The sequence below is a fragment of the Lacerta agilis genome, chromosome 2 (assembly GCF_009819535.1).
Source record: "Lacerta agilis isolate rLacAgi1 chromosome 2, rLacAgi1.pri, whole genome shotgun sequence".
Taxonomy (NCBI): domain Eukaryota; kingdom Metazoa; phylum Chordata; class Lepidosauria; order Squamata; family Lacertidae; genus Lacerta; species Lacerta agilis.
Window position 1 is genome coordinate 47,517,715 of NC_046313.1, and position 27,289 is coordinate 47,545,003.

At 45.1% G+C, this 27,289-nt stretch overlaps 1 protein-coding gene across 18 annotated transcripts in view; it reads right to left on the reverse strand.

The window, feature by feature from the left end:
- ABLIM3 (actin binding LIM protein family member 3) overlaps positions 1-14,818 on the reverse strand; it is a 142,070-nt gene extending 127,252 nt beyond the window's left edge. For all 18 annotated transcript variants that reach the window (XM_033139918.1, XM_033139935.1, XM_033139934.1 and 15 more), the window contains exon 1: positions 14,673-14,818. In XM_033139918.1, coding sequence (XP_032995809.1) covers positions 14,673-14,685 — 13 coding nt within the window. In that variant the 5' untranslated portion in view covers positions 14,686-14,818. The remainder of the gene's footprint in view (positions 1-14,672) is intronic.
- Positions 14,819-27,289: the final 12,471 nt, after the last annotated feature.

Below are 27,289 nucleotides of genomic sequence, written 5' to 3' on the forward strand. Positions count from 1 at the left end.
CTTCTGGAAGAAAACCAGAGATTTCAGAATATAATTATCTCATTAGCCCCAATTATGGCTGATTTGGCTGTGGGGCTACTATGGCATGGAAACAAGGTTATACGCTTTACAGTGGCGAAGAACGGAAGGGGACACTGGTGGCAATCTAACATTTGGCTGGGCAATTTAGTGGTGGGCAATAAATAAGCATAGAAGGGGCTGAAAGAGTTTAAAGCCATTAAATGAAATGGCCGAGCCATTTACCAAATAACAGCTCAAGGTGATATGCATATAACTACTTGGTGAGGTGGATGTCAAGTGGTTACAATTGACCATTCACTTCCACAGTCCAGCACTGATGCCACCAATCACTCATTTGTACCTTCTGTGGGGTAAAATGTATCCATTCCACTTGCTGGGATGAGACACAGGACCCATGGCTCTGCACTTGGCTGTCATCATGGGTCTTCTTAAACGACTAAGTGATAAGGAAAATTTCACCAGTCTCCCGCTTCTCTGGATTTTTGATCAGCTGTAATAAAAATTCTCCCCACCTACCTGGTGTCAAGCTTATCTAATATTTATATACACACCATAATATATTAAATAGTGTTTAAATAGTCATCTGTAATCACTCAAACTTAGGGACACTCCTGTCTAGAGTCTAGACAGTCTAGAGAGGAAATTTCACATGCTCCTCACCATTTCTAACTCTTCAGTTGTAGAAGGACACGCTTTATTTCAAATACATTTCAAACCCTGATCAGTGCTTGAAATACAAGTCCAGTCTTCCCCCGCACTCTGCCACCCCACTCTGCCCTTCTTCTCTAAAGTCCTGGTCATATTGACAACAGCTGGGATGTCAGGAAATTCCAGCAGTGCCACTTGACATGTTCCAGCAAGTGCCTCTGATCAAGGGGAAGAAGCCACCACAAGGTATCAAATGAAACAATGAAACAGTGGACTGCATTCTACAGAATACCTCATGCTACCAGATATAAAATATAGGCTGGAAAATATTTATAGTCAAATATTAGGTATGATAAGGGAACCGGTTGCCAAATATCAAATACTATCAGATGCAAAGCAACAGGTGTCAAATATCAAATACTATCAACTGTTGATGGTCAGATACCAAATACTGTTAAATATCAAATATCACATCAACTACAATATACTACCAGATGTCAAATACTGCTTTCTAATATCTGCTTTTGGCAGGTAACCAACAATGAACTTCGCAGAAGAGTATTCAGAGAAAGATTTAATAGGGTATATTTGTTTAACGTAGCATCCTTGTTGGTAGGAATGTAGACTTACACAGAATATGAACCTTTTCTTCGTCAGCCAACTCTTATTTCCAAAGGACACTACTATCTGCTACAGAATCCAAAACCTAATGTAGTTCTGCATCTGTTGCTAGAACTTGCCTTTGCATTAATCTTACATATGTCTGATTCATGCAAACAGATGAGCTAATAACAAATCATTCCTAGATTTTTTCCACTTCAAACTTCATGTGAGGAATTATATATTTGGATGCTTTCCCCAGTTAGAAAATCAGGAGAATCGGTCTCTGTTATACCTAGTTTTCAATGTGCAGGGAGATGTTTGCCTTTCTCTCTCTGTGTGTGGAGGAAAATCAAGCCATGTGCTCCTCCTATCTGACATCTGTAGAGTCCAGGAACAATTTTAGTTGAAATTTAGGGGAACTAGACCTACGTGTGTCTAGATTAACTGGCCATTTTGCCTGGGAGAAACTAAAAAGATAGCAGGAAGAAAGACCAGAGTATCTATACTGCAGGATTTAATACAACTTTAGCAAATCTCTGGAGTTCCACTGTAATTGCCAACGTTGTACTTTAGGTGCAAAAAGCTCCGAGTATAGAGAGAAGGGCTGTAGCATAGTGGCAGAGTTTCATCCAACAATTTTTGTAAGTTGGTGCCTATCTCATCAATTCTTGTTCTCACCAGCTGCCCTGCCAACATTGCTTCATCTCTCCAGGATGCATTTGTGGAAGAAGGCAAGAGTCTTGGTCTACTTACTAATTAGACGTCCAAAGCACATTTATTAAGCCTCTGCTTTGATGTGGCATCAGGCTACAGCAGCCAACGAATGGGATTGTTTGCTCTGCCCATTGGATTTTAGAAAGCAATGGGAGACATTGGGCTGTGCCCCATAATGCATTTATTCCACCCTGCCACTATCGCAAATATGATTATTCAGCCAAATTAAGTGCACTGCTATCATTAGGAAAGTTGCCCACAATTCTATCTGGGCATGCCAAGCACTTAAAATAATTCAATTTCTCCAGTTGATGTTCTGGATTGATATCCATCAAACGTAGGAGTGGAATTAGAGAGCTTTGCCCTCTTCCTGTCCTCAGAGAGCCACTGCCCATGTTGCAAGAGGGCCAAGGAGGAAATACTTGAGATGACAAGTAGGTTAACCCTAGGGTGGAAAAATGTATGCTGCTGGCAGGATTAATTTATTTTTAATGGACGGGCGACTGTAATGCAGGCCTGCAGAACTTGTGACTGAGGTCAAGCCAAATTGCAGCTCAGCAGCCACATATGGCAGTCATATAGGGGGCTTGCCTATATAGGGGGCATGAGGGGGTGTTGCTGCCTACCTGGGCCTGTGAAAAACAGGTTGCCAAGCAACTGAAAGATCCAAGAAAGGCTCAATGAGTCACAAGTTGTGTAGGTTTGCTGTAATGAATGTGTGAATCATTACAGCTTGGAGCTGGAGTTTCCCTTCTGTGAATGGAAGAGCTCATTCTACTCACAAAAGGTATTCCGATCCAATGGAGGCTCCCGCTGTGGGGCGGGGAAGGCAACATCTCCTATGCTGTGCAAAGAGCCCCACTAACTTTTTTGGATGAGAGTGGAGGCTGCAGACGAGAAAAGGGGAATCTGTGAAAATAACCTCCCGGCAGCAGGATTATCCCTTGAGCAGCGTTCTACTCATGAGAAGTAAGGTCCCAAGCCACTTATATATTTCTTATTGGTTCCAGTTCAGAAGGAACATCTTACACATGTGGATCACAGAATCATTTCCCATGGATAAATAAATGTGAAAACACCATGTTAGTATGTCACACATCCAATACACCAAAAGACAATCCCATTCATTGGGCAATGGATTCCTAAATAGATTTGGTTAATGGGGGAAAAAATTCTAAGCATAATGCATGACAAGTTGAACACATTGTTGAGACTAGGATGATTCATAGATAAACCACAATTCTTATTTGTGCTTTGGGCTCTTCCAGCCAAGGAGAGATCAGATGACTGTAGTAAGGCAATAGGCTCTTCAGGAAGCCATTGTTTCTAACCACATGAACAAGCCGACACAAGCATCACATTTGTGTGCTCCCTTCCTCTGGTGCAGCCACATGGCGATCAGAAGCTTTTGCTTATAACCAAGCCCATGCTACATTCAGACTCTTGGAACTGTAGTTTCTTTAAGCTGTGGGTTTGGAACAAGTCAGGAAATGAAACCACACTTTGATCCTGATTTATTCTAACAAGCCATGATTAAACAAACCACAGTTCTGTGAGTGCAGACAGGGAACAATGGTTTTTTTTAGAAGGAGAGGTGAACATTTCCAGTCTCCTCCATGCAGCCACTCGCAAGGAAGGAGAGAGGGAAGTACATGCAACCAAGATTCATACAGGTTCATTCATATAGTGGGAAATCATGGTTTCCCATTGCATTTGCCATATCCTAAAGTGGCAAAACCAAATCACAAGAAGCAGCACAATGTCTCATTAGTCTTCTCTATTCCCTTAAAAACATCCACCCTTATTTGTCATATTTCTGAGCTAATATTAGAAGCTATACACCTCTCCAATTTCTAGACCGCTGTTCACCACATCAATGTGATCCCATGGCAGTTTCCAACAATGCACAAAATAATACATAAAACATAAGTTGTTAAAAGCAACTGAGTTAATAGAAAACCAACTATAGAGCAACTGCAGGAGAACAATAAAGCCAAAGAGTTTTTACAAATTTTACTCAAAATGCCTGGGAGAAAAGAATTGTTTTTACTTGCCGGCTGAAATCCATCAGAGTCTTCACTGTCTGATAAACGAGGGGGAAAACCAATAGCAGACATTTGAGTCACAGGATTTTAACTCTGGCCTAAGTGTATGTACAGAATGATGAGGACTGCCCTTAGTGACTGTCATCTCCACACACAATGTCTGTTATGTCATCAAGCCCATGTAGAAGAGCTGGTTCCATGTCCTCTCCATTCATTCATGTGAGTCCCTGAAGTAGCAGCAAACACCTCGGCAAATTCTGCCATGATGGCTGATCACCCATCATAGGAAACCGCACCCAGGCCTTTCACCAAGAGAATTGGAAGAGCAGACAGGGGCAGAAGATTGCCAGTGCCATGTGGTTCTTGTTTAATTACAGGGGGACTTAATAGAGTTTGCTAGTAAACACTTTGTAACCACATGTCCCTGGAGATTACTGTGCAATAATACTTAGTGGACGTAACTGGGATCCCTGATTTAGATGACAGAAATAGTCATTCAGTGCTCTTGTTCCTATAAGGTACTTAACATCCAACCTCTTCTGCCATGGCATGGTGATTACTAGACAACTGCTACCCAGAACTCACAGCACCAATCACACTCTGTCCAGAGACTGAATGCTGAAGTATGGAAGATATGGAGCTGCTTGAAACTTCCCAAACAAGAATGCACGACAGAGCCAATGCCCTCCTTGAAAATATCAGGAGATAGTCCACCCCCTATCCTTGTGACATCTACATGACTAACCCAAGAAGGACTGTGGAATCAACATGGCCTACGCAGCCTCTACAGGGAGCCTTTTGGCACTTGCTCCTTCCAGGGGTGCTTTTTCACCATTTCCCCAGTTAAAACCACCTCCCATTCCCACTCCCCAGTCATCACATGATGGACCACTGCAATTGACCTGTGAATGGCCCCAGATGCTCCGTGACTACCAAGGATGCCAAGCAAAGCTGTGAAAACACACACAGTGGTGATCCGGATGGGAAAGAGTTCTAAATATCACAACTGGAGCAGAGATAATTTGACACCTAGGGAGGAATTCAACACCGCACTATTACAATTGTTCTATCAGCGTAAGCCCTTCCGCTTGCCAGATAGAACATTCTTTCTTCTCTCCCTCTGCTGATCTGTTCTGGGAGTTCTCTTGGCCACTTAGAGCCTTGCTGGGCTTGAAGAAAGGAGGGAAACCTCCATTGAACTAGCGAGACTTGTTACACTGGCTTTCTCTAGAGCAACTGCTTAGCTGAATCTGGCCCAGACAGATTGTTTTCACTGGCATCCTTCTGATGAAACTAACCATGCACCAGCCCTCATAGGTAATTCTTTCCTGCTTCCATGGAGCTTGAGTCTTGTCCCAAGATAAGGAGGGGGGTAGGAAATGAAGTCAAAGGTGCTATTCACTTGGGTGCTGGACCTTCGATCATTCTTCCTTGCAGCTGAGGCAATTGAAAAGCATAGAAGTTAAACTAAAAGTAACCATAGTAGTAGCAGTGGCAGTAGAGCAGCAACAGCACGACAGAAGTTTGAAGCGATTTGCTGAAGGTGATGCATCTTTAGAATACAATCCTAATTCCACTTGGGATCAAACCCCATTGAATTTAGTAGAGTTTACTTCTGAGCAGACATGGGTCCCATCCACACCATACATGCATACTCTTAACAGTTATGGGTTTCCCCAAAGGGTCATGGGAACTATAGTTTGTTAAGGGTGCTGGGCTCACAAATCTACAGTTCCCAGCAGCTTTAATAAACTGAAGCTCTCATGCTTCTTCATGACAGCTAAAGTGGTATTAGCGTGCTTTAAACATATGGATGTGACCTTGGTTAGGGCTGTGCTGTTGGTTGCCCTGCAGGAAGAACCAAACAGATACTCATTAGGGTTAGCTCAGTTTAATCTCCTTTGGGTGGATTTTCACTCGTGCGTGTCCTTCCCCCCCCCCCCCAGTAGAGTGTAAATCAGACAAGGGTGCTTTGTTGTGAGCCTGCCACTCCTAGGAGAGGAGCCTGCTGAACACAAGTGTGCTACGGCCACTGTGGCAAGCCAGAGTAGTGCAAGGTTTGGAGGATGTTCAAGAAGTGACTCACTGACCACTTACATAGGTGCGGTTCATTTCAGGTCAATAGCCCTGGATCAATGAACCACCCTTTGCAATGCTTCACAGCATTTGGAAAACAGGGCACAGAAATGGCGCAGTGTGGGAGGCAGGAACGGATGCTTGTGAAGATACATGAAGACCTTTGGATCTATACGCTGTAGTGCTTGTGTGGGACTAGGAATCAGTCAACAGTTCCTTTCCTGGTGGTACTGTTTTAAACAGCAATAGCAGAATAATAATCGGAGGCCAGTGGTGTCAAGTAGCATTCAGATGAAAACTACCAATCCTATTCTTATTGAAAGGAAGTAAACCTCGATGAATTCAGCACTCGTTATTTATAAGCAAGCATAGTTAAGATCAAGCTGTAAGGCTACATCGGCCCAGTTGTAGCTGGTGCCCATTGGGACTGGTGGGGAAGAAAGCGGGGAGCCCAGCAGCAGGTGGAGACAGAGCCAAAGATGAGCAGAGCCCACAAATGCCTGTTTGACTCCTCTTCTCCCTGCTGAATTCTACAAGGGTAGCATGAAGACTTAAGAGGAAAAGGCTAGCAGCCAGGGCTATCCCAAGTTAACTGGGAGAAGAAACACTTTCATTTGTTTGTCCTGAATTGCCTGCTAGTGTCCTGAACCCCAGGCCTACCTGGCAGCAAGGCAGTATGTCAAGTCCCCTGTCCAGGGTCAATCCATGTGTCTAAAAGTCCAAACGGAAGCATCATCCCGTAGACATCCAGGAGCATCCAAACCAAGCACCATCAACTTCGGCAGTTGAGCAGACACAGCACCTCAGCTCTGCTTCCCTTTTGTACTTTGCATGCTGATTGTAGCACCTGAGCTTGATGAGGCAGGTGACCCTCACCTGTTCCAAGCCTACTCTAGCTGACTCAGGCTTTCTCAAACTTGGCCCTCCAGATGTTTTTGGCCTACAACTCCCATGATCCCTAGCTAACAGGACCAGTGGTCAGGGATGATGGGAATTGTAGTCTCAAAACATTTGGAGGCCCAAGTTTGAGGAAGCCTGAGCTGAGGAATTACACACCACCTCCCAGAGCTAGCGAGTCCCACCTGGCCAGCTAGGGAACTGGGCTGTGGGCCCTTGCCTGCCTCAGCCTCCAGGAGCACCCCTTCCGCTACTCCCTATGCTTCGGAGTCTACCATGTTCATGAGGACAGGGGTCCCTCTGGCTCTGGGGATGGGTCCTGCTGCTCTGGTTCCTATGCACTGACCCCCATCCCCTTGACATCCTCCATCATCTCATAAGTATTTCCTACACCAACCTCTCCTTCCCCACCCACAGCTTGCCCCAGTTGTGTCCCACTCCAGTCTACACCCCTCACCATGATCCTCTCCGTCCTCCTTGTTGTCCTGCCAGTTCATGACAGCCAGTCACTTTCACTGGAAAAATTCTGATTCATGCATGACTCAAAACATGTTACCTCTTCTTCAGATTGCAGTCTCAGGTTCTTTCTTTGTTTGTTTGTTTGTTTGTTTGTTTGTTTGTCTCTCTCTCCCTCCCTCTTTCAAGCAAAACTAAATATGTACACTTATGCCTGTACATATTTGTTCATAAATGCATTTAACGCAGATGTTGAACTAAGAAACAGGAGTCTTGTAATGTCTCTATGTGGTAGTGAAAGAGTCCAACTCAAAGATACTAAGAATTATCCCCCTACCTACTACAAAAATTAGTGCCTGGTACTTGTTAGCTGAGGAAAATGAGTGCAATGTGCACAAATGGTAACTTTAAATAAATAGAAGGCAATCCGATAGTAAATGAAAAGGGCTAGGATAATGAATGAGATCAAAACAAAACAAAACAAAAAACACAGAATATGGACTTTGATGTATAGAATGATGGGCATAAAAGCTAACTGCTCATGCGGTATTGCAGGTATGTGTGGCTGGGTCCCCTGTTCCCTGTGACATATAACACGTGTCCTAATAATGGGACCAGAATTTGATAGCTGGCAGAATTGGGGGGTGGGGGTGGGTATGAAGTTCCTCTCTGTGGTTTCTCCTGGCAGTGGCTTGTACCAAGGGACCCAGCTTCAATAGAAATGCTCAGAGGCATCGATGTACCTATTTATAACCTTATGAATCCTTTTGTACCTAATTAGTGGTGCTAACTTTCAGGAGATATATTAATAGCTTTACACATGTAAATACCAATGTAACAGCTCCTGGTCCAGCCCTCTCAAATGCCAAATTAAATCCAGTATCAATGAAAGAACAAAGAGCCTTTCTTCTCACTGTGTAGTTCTCCCCAGCAAGCTCCCGTATCACTTCATGTCACGACCCCCTACGTAACGGAGAGAAGGCGGCACTTTCTGTTCTTTTGTAGCATTGCTCCAATATACTTTACATGGCCTGCTCATTGGAGTCCATTTAAGTAGCAACAGGTGTGCCCACCAACAAAAAAAATCAGGGTCTATCTTGGCTTGAAATGCCAAACTTGTGGTTTTGAATTATCAGCAAACCACGATGTGTAGGCTACCTGTGCTTTTCAGATAAAATACATGAAGAGCACAACAGATCCTAGCACCTTGACAGAAAACAAACCACTACATCGAGGCCTGCCGATGGTTTGCAGCAACCTGCAGAAAACTCCACAGAGGACTTTGAGCCACTCAGGGAGCCACTGAGCCCAAGTGCCCCACAATGCTGAGCTGCTATCATGCTGATGCAATTTCAGTTGGCATCTGCACGGTGGCCATTTCACGGGCAGGGGCTTTTGATGATACCCAAGCCCAATAAGATGCGTTTAGGGCAAAGCAGCTGCTCTCCTGCCCCTTCCTTGTTCCAGACAGAACCCTGATATTATTGTAACACATGGCTTAGAAATAAGAGGCTTAAAAGGAATCTATGAGGCAGATACTCAGCTGCTATAAACTGGCAAAATTCCACCAAAGCCAGTGGGACAGGGTGCCAATTGACATCAGCAGAGATTTTCTTGCTGAGCAATTGGAAAATGTGAGAAAAAAATTATTTAGGTTTCATCAGGACAACGGCAGTTGTAGTTTGCAAAAGCACTCTTTGATCACAATCTCATTTATCATCACAACAAGCCTGCAAGGTGGGACATAAATATATTACCTTTATAGGTGAAAAACCGAAACTGAAACATTGTAGCTTGCTCAAAGCAACCCACGTTGATCCAAACCCAGATCTCTCAAGACCAAAACCAAGCCAACATCCACTGAACCATGCTGGTCCCTTCATTTTAGCAGACACTTTTGTCTCCTTGTCTGGTAGATCTTTGCTCTGTCATATACAAGGCATAGTTTCAATTCCTGCGCTTGCGTTATGGGAGTGCTTGACATAGCTGTGAGTTGACTCAAGGGTAATTATCTTCTCATCTAGCACACATACTGGATGGTATTTCGGGTTAGGGAACTTATAGAAAGGATTCAGTGGCACATTTCTAGCAAGAGAACAGTTGTTAACAGAAGGAATCAGACCTACAGGATAATATATTATGTATGCTAGTGTCATTAAAGATTAGAGATGCATTCTGGGGGGAGCCATGCAACAGGTTTCTTGCACTGGTTTTGGATCTGAAGAGGAGCTGACTCCTCCATCACCACCACTTCCTTTCCCTAGCTGGCTCAAAACAGGTTTTTTTAAGGGGCACTGCCCCACACGAAATAATGCCATATTTCCTTGGAAGCTAACATCCCCGCCCCAATTCAGACAAAGCTCTTGTTTGTTTCGGCTAAGTTTGCAACAGACCTTTTCTGCCTATATGACACAGTCCATCTGCAGTGGAGTCTGAACTGCAAGAGGAAGAGAAGGTAGCTTGCCATTGTGCTGAGGTTTCCTACGATGGCTGTCGTCAAGTACCTGCCCATGGATTGTCTTAGCCAGAACGAAAGGAAACACAGGATAATTTGTAAGCTGTAGATTTAAACCAGAGTGGGATGGAAGCCGCTAAGAGCATTAGCCTAGTATTCTACTTCAGGACACAGGGGACTGGGTTTGGCATGTACTGCCATCCGAAGCAAGTTTACTCAGAAGTCCATCCCTCAGACTCAATGGGACTTAATGTCTAGGAAGTGTGCTTAGGACTATAGCCAAATACTTGCATGGCTGGTTATATATCACTCCCCAAGGGGTAGTGTACCACTTAAGCTTCCCACACTTACAGTATCACAGAATCGCTTAGAGACCCACATCCACCAAACTGCTGTAAGGCTAAGATCTGTGATGGGGTTCTGATCCCATGTTGGCAGTAGTAGGATGGTGAGGTGGTGGTGAATGCCACTCAAAGGACCTCAATTCAGCCACACTTCTGCTGCTTAGGTAAAGGTAAAGGGACCCCTGACCATTAGGTCCAGTCGTGTCCAACTCTGGGGTTGCAGCGCTCATCTCGCTTTATTGGCCGAGGGAGCCGGCGTACAGCTTCCGGGTCATGTGGCCAGCATGACTAAGCCGCTTCTGGCGAACCAGAGCAGCGCACGGAAACACTGTTTACCTTCCCGCCAGAGTGGTACCTGTTTATCTACTTGCACTTAGATGTGCTTTCGAACTGCTAGGTGGGCAGGAGCTGGGACCAAGCAATGGGAGCTCACCCCGTTGTGGGGATTCGAACCGCCGACCTTCTGATCAGCAAGCCCTAGGCTCTGTGGTTTAACCCACAGCGCCACCCGCGTCCTGCTTACTGGGAGATAAAAGAGGGAGTGGCAAGGCAGCATAGAGGTGGGAGTGCTGTGCAAATTCACCAGTTGCAGCACTGGATGGGTGTTGCCAGTGTGTTTGCACTACACCAACCTCATTGCCACTTCATCCCTTCCCATCTTTCTCATGGGAAGCAGCACCAATGGGACTGACCAATGGGACTGATCCGGCCCCACCATGCTGTCTGCTACTGATACCAACCTGGTATTTTTTTAAAAATAAAAAATCTATGTTAATTCCCAAGAGTTCATCACAGTCTAGCACAGCCTTTCCCAACCTAGTGCCCTCCATCTGTTTTGGACTACAACTCATATCAGCCCCAGCAAGCACTGATGGGAGTTGTAGTCGAAAACAGCTGGACGGTATCAGGGTGGAGAATACTGGCCTAGCAGCACACCTTTAGGGTGACTAAAACATAGGATAGGGCTGCGGAGGTAGGAGCTGGCATGATGCCCAGTGGATGGGGTTGGTAAGGACTGGGGGGGGGGGAATTCCTTCTTCACTCCACTTGCATCCCTTTCATTTCTCCTACATAAGTGGATGGTTGCCTTTCTGACTCTTCCTTCTTCTGTATTATTAATATTATTAATATTTGTACCTGCTCAGTTTTATTTGTGATCCACCGTTGCATTGTATTTGTTCATCTGGTTTTTAGGAAAACTGACTGAATAATGTGTTCTTTATTGCATTCATGTAAACTATACAGAGATTTTATTAAATTACTATATTAAGCAGCATAAACATTTTATAAATAAATAAATCCCAACCCGGGGGGGGGGAGAGAGAAGCACAGCACTTATCAATTCTCCTTCAGCAAGAGCAATGTGCACACCCCCTCCAACCCTGACAGCAGGTGGACAGGCTTTGATGGCAAGGGTTGCATCTCGCTACAGGTTCTTGTGATACAAGCTATTTCCTCCATGTCTATCCAAAACCATCATAAAGAGGGTCTTCCAGTTTGGAGCATGGTGATAAACAATCACATATTATGAAAAGAGGTATGGGCACCACAGCAGAAAGGTGGACATACCTTGTGTGTTTGTGCAGTGTTAGAAACTGAGATATGAAAGCTAGGACCTAAATGGCACCTTAGCCTAGGTTATGGGTGCAAACAATGGAATGTCTAGGCGCACTTTTTTATAACAAGAATACAAAGCTGAAAATGAACGGACTTCAGCTAAAATCTTATATTCATTTTTCACCTGATCTAGCCCTCATCTGAAGAGTGCAAAAAACAAAGCCATGCTTCCCCTGCCTCCTGCCCCCCCCCCAATATTCTTAAGAGAGTCTCTTCTCCAGTCTTCAGAGTGGCTGGAAGTGGGGAGGCAGAAAAAGGTCCTATTTCCCTTCCACTTTGCAGTTTTAATCTGAAATCTTAGGCGCAGTACTGCACCCAGAGCTCAGAAACTGCTTGCGCTAGTGAAATTCCTTGTTGCAAAATGTGCCTAGAACCATGGGAGTTTCGGAGGCTGTGTTTGTGTGCCCTGGCCAATCCAAGAGTTCAACATTTTTGGTTATGGATTCATCCGAATGGAAAGTTTATTGCTTCATAAAAAAAATAAGTCATTGTACCATGGGGGGGTGGGGGGAGCACAAAGCACTTTGCAAAGTGAGGTGAAGGTACCATTCAGTATCTCAATGCCACACTACAGAGAGGAGGACAAAGGCACATAAATGTGGCGTGGCAGATTGACTCAGCCAATCTGAGCCAAGTCCATGTTGCCTCAGCCATTATAGAATTAGGAATGGACCCCAGAGACCTTAAGTTCAAACACAGGCACCCTACCCCAGCCACAAGTGAAAGGGCACACTGCTCTGTTTCCGTCTCCTAATTCTCGTGCGGCTGCTGGGGACCAAATGTGTAATTTTCCCTTTAAGTAGCTGGTTGCGAGCACAGCACACAAAATGGACAGGGGGCAGCGCTTTAGTGGCACAAGGATGGAGGGATGAAACACTGGGCCCTGCAAACAGTAATTATCAGCATCCAAACTGACTATTAAGCTCTGGAGAAAGAAACTGCTACTGAGCAGCAGTTGTCGTGTATCCTTTTCCCTTGAGGGGAACCCCCTCATCCTGTCCTCCTTTGATTCCATCTTCTCTGGAGAAAAGAGAACTCTGCTCCCCTCAAGGCTCTTTATTTACCAGTTCTCTGAAGGTGATGGTGGATGTAGGTGAGCACCCCATGCCTTTTGTTATTGTGCATCCACGAGGGTCTGATGTGCCTACTGTCTGCCTCTACTAACCCAGCTTCCTCTTGCCCCAAAATCCACCGACCCAGCCCAAGTCCCAACGGTGTGGCTTCCGCAGAGGGCACCCAGAAAGTTTTACTTGTCTATGACACATACACAGCCTGCAAAACCCAGAACTGCCTGTTTTCAGGGCTGAACTGCGCTGTCAAAGAATGCTTCCTGTGCAATCCGTCTTGAAGATACATCAGCACCACCTGCTTGCATTGAGAAACCCAGGATCAACAACAGACTCGCCAGTGAGCTGGCAAAAAGGGAGAGGAACCTTAAGGGGGGGCATGGAACTCCTAGACACAAAGGCAGGTGCCTTGTACCAAGTTAAACCATTGCTCCTCCTAGCTCAGTATTGTCTCCACTGACTGGCAGTGTCTTTCCAGGTCTTCTTCTCAGCCCTACCGGGAGATGGTGGGGTTGAACCCGGGACCCTGTGTATGCACAGCAGATGCTCTCCCACTGAGGTAGGACCCTTCTCCAGATCCACTGGCTGCTGCCCTGTTTGATGAGAACCCCCTTCGCTATGTGCGCAAAGATGCTATTTGCCATTCAAAGTCAAATTCCAAGGAGACTACCACAAACTGAACTGCCCGCTATCGCATAAGCTGCCTTACGCTCCCCCCAGCTCTGCATTATCTTCCTTGACAGGCAGTGGTGTCCCAAGCCAGAGGTCCTCATCTCCCCCAGCCTTGCTTCTCCAGATCCTGAGACGTACCTTGGGACCTCCTGCATGCAAAGTGTCTGTCTCTACCAATGAGCGCCGGGCTCTCCCCGAAGCGGCATGATGCGTAAGCTACAAAGGTGGCTTGGGTTAGCTTCCCATTAATGGAAGGGGCAAAACCCTCACCAACGAAGTAGATGTGTGTGTTGTTGGGGGGTGGGAGGACAACAGCAGCAGAGCAGAGTAATAAGGGAATGACAAAATGAGAGAGAGAGAGAGACAGCAGCTTGAAATTGCCGATTGCTCTGCTGTGCCATAAAATGGGCACCTGTCTGTACCCACTCTATTCTTGCACAGCCTATCTGCCTGCTTCTGCTTATTTAAGAAATCCAGATGTGGTCCCTTGGTTCATGATACCTCTCTTTATTTTATTTAAACTCACACTAGTGTCCAGTACTGTATAGAATAGCATGAGGAGAGGTCCAGGCTTGGTAGCCCCATCAATATGCAAACACACACACAGAGAGAGAGAGAGAGAGAGAGAGAGAGAACGCACACATTCCCCAATGCTTCTCCCTTTGAACTCTGCCCTGGGACACCCACTGATGGTATCCTGCTGGCACTGGCATCTACACACAGGATGGCACAGGCTGAAGGCAAGAGTGAGTAGATTACACACTGGAGTAGAACGAGAGGCTGCAGAGGGCTTTCCAACCACAGAGCACACAGAGACAATACCGTTGAAGCCCAGCTGTCAGAAAATACAGATGTGGAAGGGGGGAAAGGGGACCAGCGGACTCAGGTAGTCCCCATTTTAAAAGAAAGAAAGGGGTGGGGGAAAGAACCAAAGAAGGAAAAGAGACCTTAAGCCGATCAGCTGCCATGTCCCTCTTGCTGCCTGTGACATTCTGGTCCCAATGCAAAAAGAAGCCGCGGTTCCACCCCCAGCAAAGCAAAGGAGTCTGGTACTTACTGCTGGTGCTCATGATGATCCGGCCCCGTTCTTCTCATTCAACAAAGGGAGGGAAAACTGTCCTTTAAATTCTCTCCGGTGCCTTCCGCTGCCCCCTCCTCCTTTTCGTGGCAGCGAGTCTTTTTTTATAGAAAGGGGGGGAGACCCTAAAGGGAAAAAAAAAAATTCTTCCCTAGAGAAATATACGTATTATTTCCGTTTGATTCCTGTCCATCCGCAGGTGTCTCCTTGATCGCCCGGGCTATATTCTCTCTCTCTCTCTCTCTCTCTCTCTCTCTCTCTCTCTCTCTCTCTCTCTCGGCTTCTGTTTTTGCGCTTAATCTTGGACGGGTAGATAATAAGGTCAGGGGTGGGGTTAAAAAAAGGGAGCGAGAGAGAGGATAAAAGCAGCAGCCTAAGAATCAGCCCGGACCAGGTGCCTTCCCGCCCTCGCTCTGCCCCCCCCCACTCGGTCTTCCCCCCACCGATCCACCCGGCGCAGCCCCTTCGTGTGGACGCGGCGTCACCCGCGCCAGGCTCGCCTTTTGCGCTGGAGCTGTCAGGCAGCGTGCAGCCCAATGCCAGCTCCAGCTCTTCCTACGGCTCCAGGGGGGTGTGGATCCGGGAAGGACGGGGAGCGGAGGGCGGGGGGGGGGGGCGCGTCTAGATGCACGCAGCTTGCTTATCAAACGAGCGAGCGGAGCCTCTTCCTCAGCCTCTCCCCCCCCCCCCCGCCGCCTTCGCCGTTTCAGTAGCGCTGAATGAGCCTCGAATCTCCCCGCGAGGAGCCCCGCCCAGCGCTCACCTCGTTCCAGCCAAGTTTGTCAATAGGAGCCTCTTTCAGGTGCAGCGGGAGGAGTTTTCGCGAAGACAGCGCTGGCTGCAAATTGGGATGAAAGGCGCAAACGGGAGTGGGGGGGGGGAGAAGGAGGGAAGCGGCGGGGTGTGTTTGTGGTGGAATAGCACCATTGGGCTGGGTTTGTTTCACTGCCGGGAGAAAACGGGATGCTGCCTTCTGCCACCTGCTGGTGGAAATGGGACTGCGCGGGTGGCAGGCGATGCATCCAGTTTGCAAGCGGCAGGGAGAAGGGGTGTTTGTGTGTGTGTAATTATTTGTTAATGCCCTGTGTGAAAAATAGCCATTGCGGTTTCTGCGGATAGAGTCTTGAACATGGGGGTGTCTGTTTATTTATCGGTATATATTTGCTTAGGCGAAAAAAATGTATAAGCAACTTAACAAATTTAAAAGCACGTCTAAGTGGTGTACACAAAACAGTGTGTAACAATTATCAGTAATATGCAAATAAAAATCAGCAAATGATGAAAACAAGCATGCATAACTGAAGTATGTGTTAGGATAGGCTTGTTGAAATAAAGTTTGTCTTGGGTGTCTAAGAGCATAAGAAGAGAGCAGAGGTAGAAAATAGCCAAACTGTCTAGTAGCCATTGATACACTGATCCTCCATGCATTCAGTGGCGGAGCTTCATGCTCTGGAACGGGGGGGGGGAGGAGAGCAGGCGGGGGGCAGTCGCTATGGCACCCCACCAGGATCACGCTGCCGAGGGTTGTGCGCTCCCCCCACACTCCTATTCCTCTGCCAGTGCATGCATTTGTTCTAATTTTCTTTTAAAGTCATCCAAGCTGGTATCCATCTCTGCCTCCTGTGGCAGTGAGTTCCATAGGTTAACCATGCGCTGTGTGAAGAAGCACTTTCCTTTATCCGTCCTGAATCTTCCAACATGCAGCTTCATTGGGTGGCCTCAGGTTCTAGTGTGATGGGGGAGGGAGGGGGGGAAGCTTTCCTTATCTGCTTTCTCCACACCAAGAATCATTTTATGTATTTTTGTCATGCCTGCTTCCGCTTGCTATTTTTCTAAACTAAAAGGCACCAGATGCTGTAACGCTTCCTCATACGGGAGTCGATAAAACAGTATTCTGAGGTACCCACCTAATGTTAATAGGCCCCTTGCTCCCAATCTGTAAAATGGGAACAACCATAGCCAGGGAACAATTCATAGCAAGGTTCAAAGGCTTGCTCTTGGATGTACTCAAGATTAAATTGTGATAATAGTGTATTTCAAGAGCAGTTGTTCTACTTGCTTTTTAAAAAAACAAACACACACCTTATAATCAACAGAAACCTGCTAACAAAGAATAATCATGTGCTCTGACAACTCTCCTCCCGCACTCCTAGATTAAGCCTGTGATGAGGCAAACAAGGTAGCAACTGCAGAGCATAATGAAGCCAAGATTAACAATAATATTCAGTGACCATATTTCACAGTGTTCTCTTCCCATCTGGGAAAAATAATTCAAGGGAATGTGGGTGCTTTCAGTGTGGACTCAATGTAAGGCACCTTCTTATGTTCCTAAGCTCACTAAGACTTTCCCCAGCAAAATTTGCACTCGTGCTATTTCTCGTTTTTAACTTTTTGTAATATGATATGGGTTGCAAGATAGATTGTCAATGCACCTTGCTAGCAGGCTAGAAGAGCAGCTTTCGAGAACCCCGGCAGGTTAACATAAGAACATTAGAAGTGTCTGCTGGGTCAGCCCAGTGCCAGCATCTTGTTCTCACAGTAGCCAACCAGATGCCTATGGTCAGTCTGAAAGCAGGACCTGAGTGCAACAGTGCTTTTCCTACACAATGAAAATTATCCCAGTGATCAGGAACGCTGCACAGTCTTGGGTTCTGATTGCCTAAGAGGCTGGAAGAGGGAGTTTAAACACTGTATCAGAGGAGCCAGGACATGGAATGTTGTACAGGGCCTATACTACAGAGGCAAAAGAAGCTGATCTGAAAGCAAGAAGGTTGGAAAGCTGCATTGCCAATGGTCTAGAGCCCTGTGCATTACTCAAGTGTGCAGACCAGAGCGCAGCTGAGTTTTCAGCTCCATCCCCAACACAGGTGGCGCTTCCAGATGACCAGTTAATGGAGCATTGTTCTTGAATTTATTTGTTTAGTTGCTGGGAGCTTAGACGGCACTGGCTATATAATGAACATTCATTCTGATCCCTTTGCCAACACAACCCATCATCCCACACAAGCGCAAACCTCTATCAATGGCAATATACTGCTGAAATTATAGGACTTGATGGCAGGCTGGTAAATCTGCTGGGCAGGCATGTCCTTTTCTTAGGTAAACTTCAGGTGGTGCATTGCCATGGGAACTAAGTGGTTAGACGATTGCTTCTTGATACAGGAACATTTTTTGAGGGAAATTTGATTGGAGAAGCAGGTAGTCGACCACCTTCAATATGAGTAAGGGCAATATGATCTAGGTATCCAAAGTTGTAGTTTGAAACCTCTTGAGGGAATCAGGTTGGGAAAGGCTGGCCTAGACGTGCCCTCAGTCAGATTCAGCAGGGCTGTTCTTAAGTTTTTACGGAAACAACAGTGGCATAATTTCCAGGAGAAGCAACAAAGAGCGTCACTTTAAAGACTAAAAAGATTTATTATGGAAGAAGCTCTTCTGCACCAGAGTCCACTTCATCTTCACTGTCATCAGATAAGGACTCTGGTCCATGAAAAATTATGCCATAATAAATCTGATAAGTCTTTAAGGTGTCACTCTTTGTTACTTTTACTGTTAGATGAATAGCACATGTAATTTAAGAGAATTATTCACCCTGAAGATAAAATATAAGAAGAAACATGGTGTTCTGCATCAAGGAATGACTAAGACAGCCTCCAACTGTTCATGGGGTAAGTGTTCTCCCGTTTACCCTTTGCTGTTGAGTTATTATTGCAGACTGACCTAGAAGAAAGGTTTCGGGATGGGGCCGCTGCTTTGTAACTGCAAACAGTAGCTTCTTTGTTTCAATGAATGGCAAGGGAGGGCTCCATCTGATGTCACATTTCTCTGCTTACAGTCTGAAAAATGTGCAAAGGGAATTGGCCAGATAATAGCCACAGAGGTCTCTTACCTAGGGTAGAAGATGAAATTTCCACAAGTGCAGCTGTCAATTGCATGACAACCCACACCTGCTGAAACTCCCCCTTCCACACAACTGTGAAAGGTGTAGGGGCCCTGTCCTCTTTTTCACATGGTCACTCTACTCTTGACTCAGGCTTCTCACTGGTATCTAGGACTCTTCTGCCAAAATCAGCCACTTCTCTCATGACTCAGATTGGGAGAAGCTTGCCCTTAAACCCCAACACTGCTTTCTATCTGCTCCTGTGTCCAGTACAGGAACCTGGTCCTTACTTTCCTTGGACATGACCTTTGCTTGTCTCTCTGCCTTCATATTCTGAGAGCCCAGTCTCTGAACCTTCACTCCACCAACCCTGATATCAGCCACAAGGGTTTCTGTTCCCTCTTACAAAACTTTGCCCATCCTGCTTTGAAGCATTTATGCTTTGAACTCTCCAATGGGACACTTCTTGTGGCTTCTTGGGGCTCCTTTAATCCCACCTCTTCTAGAAATCCTGTGGCTTAACCTGTTTGTCCTTGTTTCAACTAAGCCTATATGTGACGGCATCGGTGCATATTTCCCCCTCTGTCTTCCTCTCTTCATCTCCCGCTGTTATCTCACCCTCTGTCAAAAATCAGATTATAAACTCATTTTGTTTACCTCACTCCGCAAAGCATCATGCACATTGATGTGTACAATGCACATTGATGTGTACTATTCACATACATGTAGGCAAGTAAACAAACCATGCACCTTTATACTGCAGGAGTGGGGAACCTGTGGTCCTCTAGATGTTGCTGGACTCCAATTGCCATCAACCCCAGCCAACATGACCAATGGTCAGGGATGATGGGAGTCATAGCCCAGCATCATCCAGAGGGCCAGATGCTCCCCACCTACTATAAGAACGTGGGCCTGAAAGATCTGGAGAAGAAGAAGAGTTTGGATTTGATATCCCGCTTTTCACTACCCGAAGGAGTCTCAAAGCGGCTAACATTCTCCTTTCCCTTCCTCCCCCACAACAAACACTCTGTGAGGTGAGTGGGGCTGAGAGACTTCAGAGAAGTGTGACTAGCCCAAGGTCACCCAGCAGCTGCATGTGGAGGAGCGGAGACACGAACCCGGTTCCCCAGATTACGAGTCTGCCGCTCTTAACCACTACACCACACTGGCTCATTTGGAGCTTTGTCAGATGTTTGTTTCAGACTTAAGTACTGTATGGCAATTTTTGCATTTAAAAAATGCATGCATGTGGCCATTTTCTGACTACTTCCTTATATGAGATTTCAAAACATTATCAGAAAATATAGTGCCGAAGAGAAAAACTGTGAAAATCAATGAAATTTGCAAGCTCAAACTGACAGGTGTGACTGCAAAAATGGGCAGAATGTTCCATGCTTCATTCAGTATGGATCTAATTTTCCTATTGCAGCCTCCTCCACATAATTTGCTGCTGGTTGGACCCTTTTCTTGGGCAGCCGAGATTACTAAACTCATCCCTAGAAAACAGATCTTTTCCAGGCAGCCAAGTCTGAAATTATCATGAAAGAATCACTTATTTGTGAGCTGACTCTCAGTAAGGAGACACAGATTTTGTTGCTGCACACATACTTGGTGCATAAAATTAAGCCAGACAGCCAGTAACAACTGTGTTCTTTTGGAACTGGTATAAGCAACGCATGAGCTCAGTTTAGAGAGAAACTGTCATGGCTTTCCATAGCTAGTTATAAGCAAGCTGCATTGCACAGTCCATAAAATGTGTTATTAGAGCAGCATTGTTTTCAAGAGAGCATAGTTTTCATATTTCTAACAGGAAGAACTGGGAATTCTAGGCAGCTTGTCAGCGAAGTAAATAATGGAAAGAAGTCTCAATGAGAGAGATGCTAATAAAGCAACACTAATATTTTGGCACAAGTAATCTGTTTGACCAAAGGAAGTAATACCCCACTGAGAGGACGTCTGGCAACCCAAGAGTCAAAATGCTTGAAGGGACTCATAGCCTGATCCTGTGCATGCTTACTCAGAAGTAAATCTCACTACATTCACTGCAGACCCTCCAAGTGTCCCTGTTTTCCAGAGACGGTCCCAGATTAATAGAAGCTGTCCCGGTTTCTGATTTGATCCTGGAATGTCCCACATTTCCTTAGGATGTCCCTATTTTCTTCAGAGAAATGTTGGAGGGTATGATAGGACATCCCTATATTCATCGGATAAATATTGGGGGGTATGGAGTTATCCAATCCCCGGGCTATCTGAAGCCAGCCCTGTACCTGTATAGGGAGGAGTTTTAAAATGTTTTATTACATTATTTTTATATGTTGGAAGCTGCCCAGAGTGGCTGGGACAACCGAGTCAGATGGATGGGGTGTAAATAGAAAAATTATTTTTATGGAATAGGACGTCCCTATTTCCTTCGGAGAAATGTTGGAGGGTATGTCAGTGGGATTGCCCAGGTAAGTTTATGCAGAATTTGAGACAGTAGGAATGAGAGAGAATTTAAATTCCGTTTGCATTTAAAGGCAAACCAACCTGATTTGCACTTTCAGAAACAATATGAGAACCAACTCTCTGCTGGGCTTCAAAATGTCTTTGAAGAAGAAGAAGAGTTTGGATTTGATATTCCGCTTTTCACTACCCGAAGGAGTCTCAAAGTGGCTAACATTCTCCTGAGAGACTTCAAGAAGTGTGACTAGCCCAAGGTCACCCAGCAGCTGCATGTGGAGGAGCGGAGACATGAACCTGTTTCCCCAGATTACGAGTCCACTGCTCTTAACCACTACACCACACTGGCTCTCTTTGAGGATACCATGGCCCAGTTTGGTGTGACATTTCCTGAGGTGGAGGAGTGGGTATAGGTCTATGTTTGGATACAATTGGATGGCATTTCGAATCAAGATGGCAGACCGAACCCACCCAGACTGCACTGATTTGGCCATCTCTGAAGATATTGCAACTGCCACACCCCACTGGAGGAAGAGGATCTGGTGCTCTCCAAAGCAGATGCTACAGAGAAGCAGGCTGTGTCAGTGCATTGTGAGTGAAAGCAGGGGAATCCAAGGCCTGGCAGTGTCTCCTACTTCTCCAGATGTGTGTTTTACTTGGGGGTTTTAAATGCTGACTAAACATTAGGGGTAGACCCTCCCAACCCACCAGAACAGATTTAGGGGGTGTGGGGGAGAAGAAGAGGGAAACTCCCAATATGCAAGCGGGGCTTGTTCCATGCATACATCTGCTTCTTTGACTCCTGCCCTAGGGTTGGTTCCCACAATGATTTGGGGTTGTAGCTGGGTTAAATCCTGGCCAGACCTGGATCAGAAGGAGGGGTTGTGTACAACCTTAGAAAATACACACATATATTTCATTAAATTTCACAAGTCTCAGTGTGTTTTGCTTTCTAACAATTCTAGGGCAACATAGGGTGCTTTCTGTCAGTCTAATATATACTGTGGAAAGTGGATTGTCTGTTTTTTCTGTCCATCTGTTTTCTAAGCAATTGGCCACCTTTGGCATTATCGTGGCCAAACTTGGTTCTCTGGTTCTGAAGATGGAAGAGCTTGTTTTCATCTACATTTGGAAACTGCCGGATGCCAATTTGAAACAAGATGGCAGACCAAACTGTTCCAAGATGAATAGATTTGGATGCCTCTGAAGATATTGTTGCTTAATTTGGCAGAATAGTTCTTGAGCTGGAGGAGTGAGTTTTGGACTATGCACCTTTGGAAGTGAAAGAAACTGTTACGGGCACCACAAAATACCCCAGTGCACAGATAAAAAACTGGTGAAGCTCAGAATATCCTCCAGCACAGCTACACAAATCCAAGACAACAAAGCACAGAAAAAATAGGCACCCTACTCCACAACTCCCCCTCTGCACATCCAGTCAAAAATTGGGAGGAGCAGGTGGCCTTGGCAAGTGACAAAGGGTGCGTCTGGGGATGTTGTGGTGCCTGTATGTGCCACAATGATGACCCCACATACACCCAAACTATTCTCCTCATAAGCTTTGAAAATCCTTGTGAAACCACCATATGTCTTTCATCTTTCCAGGAGACTTTTGGCTGTTTACCCTGCTATTTTGCAGAGTCTCTGTTAAGAAAACACAGACATGTAGTCACAGCACAGTTTTGGCAAACATTTAATTTTTCTCTATTATTACTGGAGTGACTTTATCACTAGCTCTGTTAGTCTCCTTATGTTCCTCTTGTTGTTTTGCCGAGAAACTAAAAAAAGTCATTCCTGCTCGATTTGGGGTTTATTTTGTTCCTGAATGTTAGGACTTGTTTCTTCACCCCATATTCTATATTAATGACAATCTATTGCAGAGTTTTTGCAGGGGTTACCAAGACAATGTGCAGTGTTTTTGTCCACATTCAGTCTGTGCTATGTTATAAATAATTTTATGTTTACGTTTTTATCCCACCTTTCCACCCATAAATTCAGAGAGGATTTCTAACGTTCCTACAAATCTGGCCACATAGGAGTCAGCTATACAGCTGTAAATAAAACATTTTAAGTGTGTTTTAAGTGCAATATGCAATGTGACACTAGATAGTGATGGTGAGCCTTATGGAGAATTCAATGCATTAAAAAAACCCCACTATAAAATGCATTTTCAGAACTTTTTTGTATGTGTGTAGATTCCACCTAAGTGCAGTCTTTTTCAGGCTGCTGCCATCCAAAGATTCTAGACTACAATTCCCATCAGCCCCGACTATTATCCATGCTATCTGGGGCTGATTTGTACTGGAGTGTTAACAATATCTCCAGAGCACCAGGTCAAAGAGGCATGGCAGGGGCAATGCTTGCTCTTTAAGCATGTAGTATAGAGGACTTGTGTGATTTCATCCAGCTTGATTGCTTCTAGTCTTTGACAACACACACCTCTGGAAATGGTTAGTTAATCTTTTGTAATCTTTTGCCCTCTCTTTTTCTCAGAACAAGCAGTGTAGATGTGGAAGGGCACCATACAACTATTCAGTTTTATACTTTTATTTTGAAATGGACTAGACTTTTATTTTCCCCTAACTACTTTGTTAAATAAATGTAGGTAGGCCTTTAAAATCAGTGTTGAGAAAGATATGCGTTCTTTCTGGATGACTGTAAGTTTAGCCTTGTCTAAAGAATCTGTGAAGCCTAGTTGTTTGGGGGAAGTTTATTTTCATTTTTGTCCTCTGGTAATAGCTACCAGTGAGAGCTGGACCATAAAGAAGGATGCTTTTGAATTATGGTGCTGGAGGAGACTCTTGAGAGTCCCATGGACTGCAAGAAGATCAGACCTATCCATTCTGAAGGAAATCAGCCCTGAGTGCTCACTGGAAGGACAGATCCTGAAGCTGAGGCTCCAATACTTTGGCCACCTCATGAGAAGAGAAGACTCCCTGGAAAAGACCCTGATGTTGGGAAAGAGTGAGGGCACTAGAAGAAAAGGACGACAGAGGACGAGATGGTTGGACAGTGTTCTCGAAGCTACTAACATGAGTCTGACCAAACTGCAGGAGGCAGTGGAAGACAGGAGTGCCTGGCGTGCTCAGGTCCATGGGGTCATGAAGAGTCGGACACGACTAAACGACTAAACAACAACAATGGCTACCCTATCCTGTTCTCAAGTTAAGAGTGCAATACAAATGTTGCTCCGCGTTTTCTATGTCAGCCTGAAGCTGGCACATTGATCAGGCCCAGAATGACTGACCTGCACCCCTGGTCCACCTCTGGAACATCTCACTTCATGTCTTCCCACTGGCTGCTACTGATGGGCATCTCACCAATGGCACTCCCACCCACAATTTGTGGCATACTGAAAGAGTGATGCTTGTCTCAGTTGGTGGGAGCCAGAGGGAGGCCAGCTTAGCCCAAAATGCTGGGTTTGGCAGAGGAACACCTCCACCCAATCCAAACCCCCTCCCCAACCCAGTACAAGGGGAGGGGTTTTCGGATTGCTCTGCCAGGCTTCAGGTGTCCCCAAAGGCCTGACTTTCTAAATACTTTGTGGATCTGAGGTATCAGCATTAACATTGGTAACCATAGTTCTAGTTACAGGTAGATAGCCGTGTTGGTCTGCCATAGTAACCATAATTTCACTTCTTTTTGTCCACTCAAAATGTACCAGATATGCCAGGAAAAGATGAGAAGTTTGAGCAGCATAGTCTGTGTTAATAAGTAGACTAGGAGCATCCTCAGAGCAAGTAGTATAATTTGCTCACTGTGACTGTCTCATTCTGCTGTTCGGATTTTTCTGTCTCTCTCTGGATAGCTGTGCATCAGTCTAAGAATGAACAAGTGCTCTTTTCTCTATTAGAAATCTCAAACTCTTAACATCTTAAACATTAATGGTGTTCTATAGGCAGTCCCTGTTCTGTAATGTACTGAAGTCAGAATGTGTCTTACGTGGGTCTGTCCCCCATTATTCTTCTCAGTACGCAAACGCTATGATTTTTATGATCTCTGAGGATGATGCAGCACAGAGAGCCATATGTGCTGGAGGTGTTTGCAGGAACCAAAGAAATGCTTGGCACAAGTATCTGCTGCCCTCTGTTGACTAAAAGGAAGTATAGACTATACTATGTAGTTGGCATTTTCCTCATTTTTATTCTTGCAGTTATTCAGCAAAGATGTTTATTATTACGCTAGGGAACTGAGTTTTAAAAAATGACAAAGTGAAACTTTTCCATGGAACATTATTGAAATATTATGAAAGATGTTTGAATTATTAACATGGGAGAATCTGTGTTGTTCAGAATTGTGTATGTTCTCTTAGTTACAAATTATTATTTAATATAGTTATATCCACCCTTTCTCCCAAGCTTGGGCTAGAAAAGGATCTTTAATCACCAGTTGTTGATTTTTACAGTCATCTAGTCCAACCCCCTGTAATGTATGAATCTCAACTAGATCGTAAATGACAGATGGCCACCCAACCTCTGCTTAAAAACATCCATGAAAGGTGAGTCCACCACCTCTCATTGGAGTCCATTCCACTGTCGTTCAGCTCTTACTAATGTTTAGTCAGAATCTTTTCTTGTAACTTGAATCCGTTGGTTCAGGTCCTAGTTTCCGGAGCAGGAGAAAATGAGCCTGCTCCACCTTCCTTGTGACAGTCCTTTAGATATTTGAAGATGACTATCATATCTCCTCTCAGTCTCCTCCAATCAAGTCTCCAGCTAGTCAGGGAACTAAGACAATGTGCATTCAGTCATCAGGATTAAACTTCATTGATTATAAAAGCAACAGTGTCAGCTAACAGGTAGAGGCACTAGTCCAATAGATGGTGCTGTTCCAATGCTTAGCTGTGCTTCTGAGTCTTATCATAAGAACGTAAGACAAGCCTGCTTCTGCTGCTGCTGCTTCTTCGGTGATCACTCGTAGCCAAGTAAGATTGTCTTCCATAAACATGGTTTAAACAATGAGCTCCCATTGTTCAGTCCCAGCTCCTGCCAACCTAGCAGTTTGAAAGCACATCAAAGTGCAAGTAGATAAATAGGTACCGCTCCAGAGGGAAGGTAAATGGCGTTTCCGTGTGCTGCTCTGGTTCACCAGAAGCGGCTTAGTCATGCTGGCCACATGACCCGGAAGCTGTATGCCGGCTCCCTCAGCCAATAAAGCGAGATGAGCGCCGCAACCCCAGAGTCGTCCGCGACTGGACCTAATGGTCAGGGGTCCCTTTACCTTTACCTAGGTATCTAAAACCATTTGCACATAACAAAATATGCATTTTATCAAAGTAATTGTTGAACTGAAATACAATTAAGAAGTATATTAATAGTGAAATACAATTAAGAAGAAGTATATTAATAGTGAAATAATTATTATATATAGAAATGAGCAAACATCTGATATTTTAGGGAGCAGGCTAGCAGTTGGGGCCCATTACTTACATCATAGGAGCCTACACAACACAAATCACTGTTGCTGTATGTAGGTTTTATTTTATTGGTTTATTATCTTATATTTTCAAAATGTACATCCAGTTTTTTTCCTTTAATCCCCCCCCCCCCCCGAGAGTGGGGCCCTAAGCTATAACTTGTTTAGCTTATACATAAATCCGGCACTGGTCACAGCAATCCATAGTTAAAAGTAGTAGTTGGAAAATGTATCCTCTTCAAAATATGGCAACCCTACACCAAGCTTAGCAGCACACAGATCTGCCCCTAAACCCAGCTCCTGTCAGTCCACCAAATAATGATGTCTTGAAAATGCAAGCTTGAAGGAAGGGGCTTTGCTTCGAACTGTGTTGGTGGCTTGAAAGCAGATCGTTGAAGCAGACTGGCTTCTGTGCTTAGATATGACAGAGCCAGGAGCAGAGCCTGATGTTGCCTTAGAACTGAAGCCTTTGCTCCTCCTGGCTGCAGCTGTGTGATTCCTTTTCAAGCTGCACATTTCAAGACAAAGGCACCCCCACCCCCACCTGAGCAATTCTGTACTGCCCATTTCTAGTGATCTCTGCTCAAAAGGAAACTGATGTTCTCACTGCTGCTGTGAACTTCCCGACACTCAGGAAAGAGGAAGCAAAACTCTGTTTTTTAAAGCCCTTTCTCCAGAACTGTCATTTTGCCAGCTGAACATTTTTAGATGATTGACACACAAACAAACAAACAAACAAACAAACAAACAATAGCATATTCAGTGCTTTACCGAAGGAGTTAAGTTGGAAACTAATGCAAGGCAGCCCAAATCCAATTAAAACACTCATTGAAATGCCCCCCATGTTTTTAAAAACAGAGAAGTA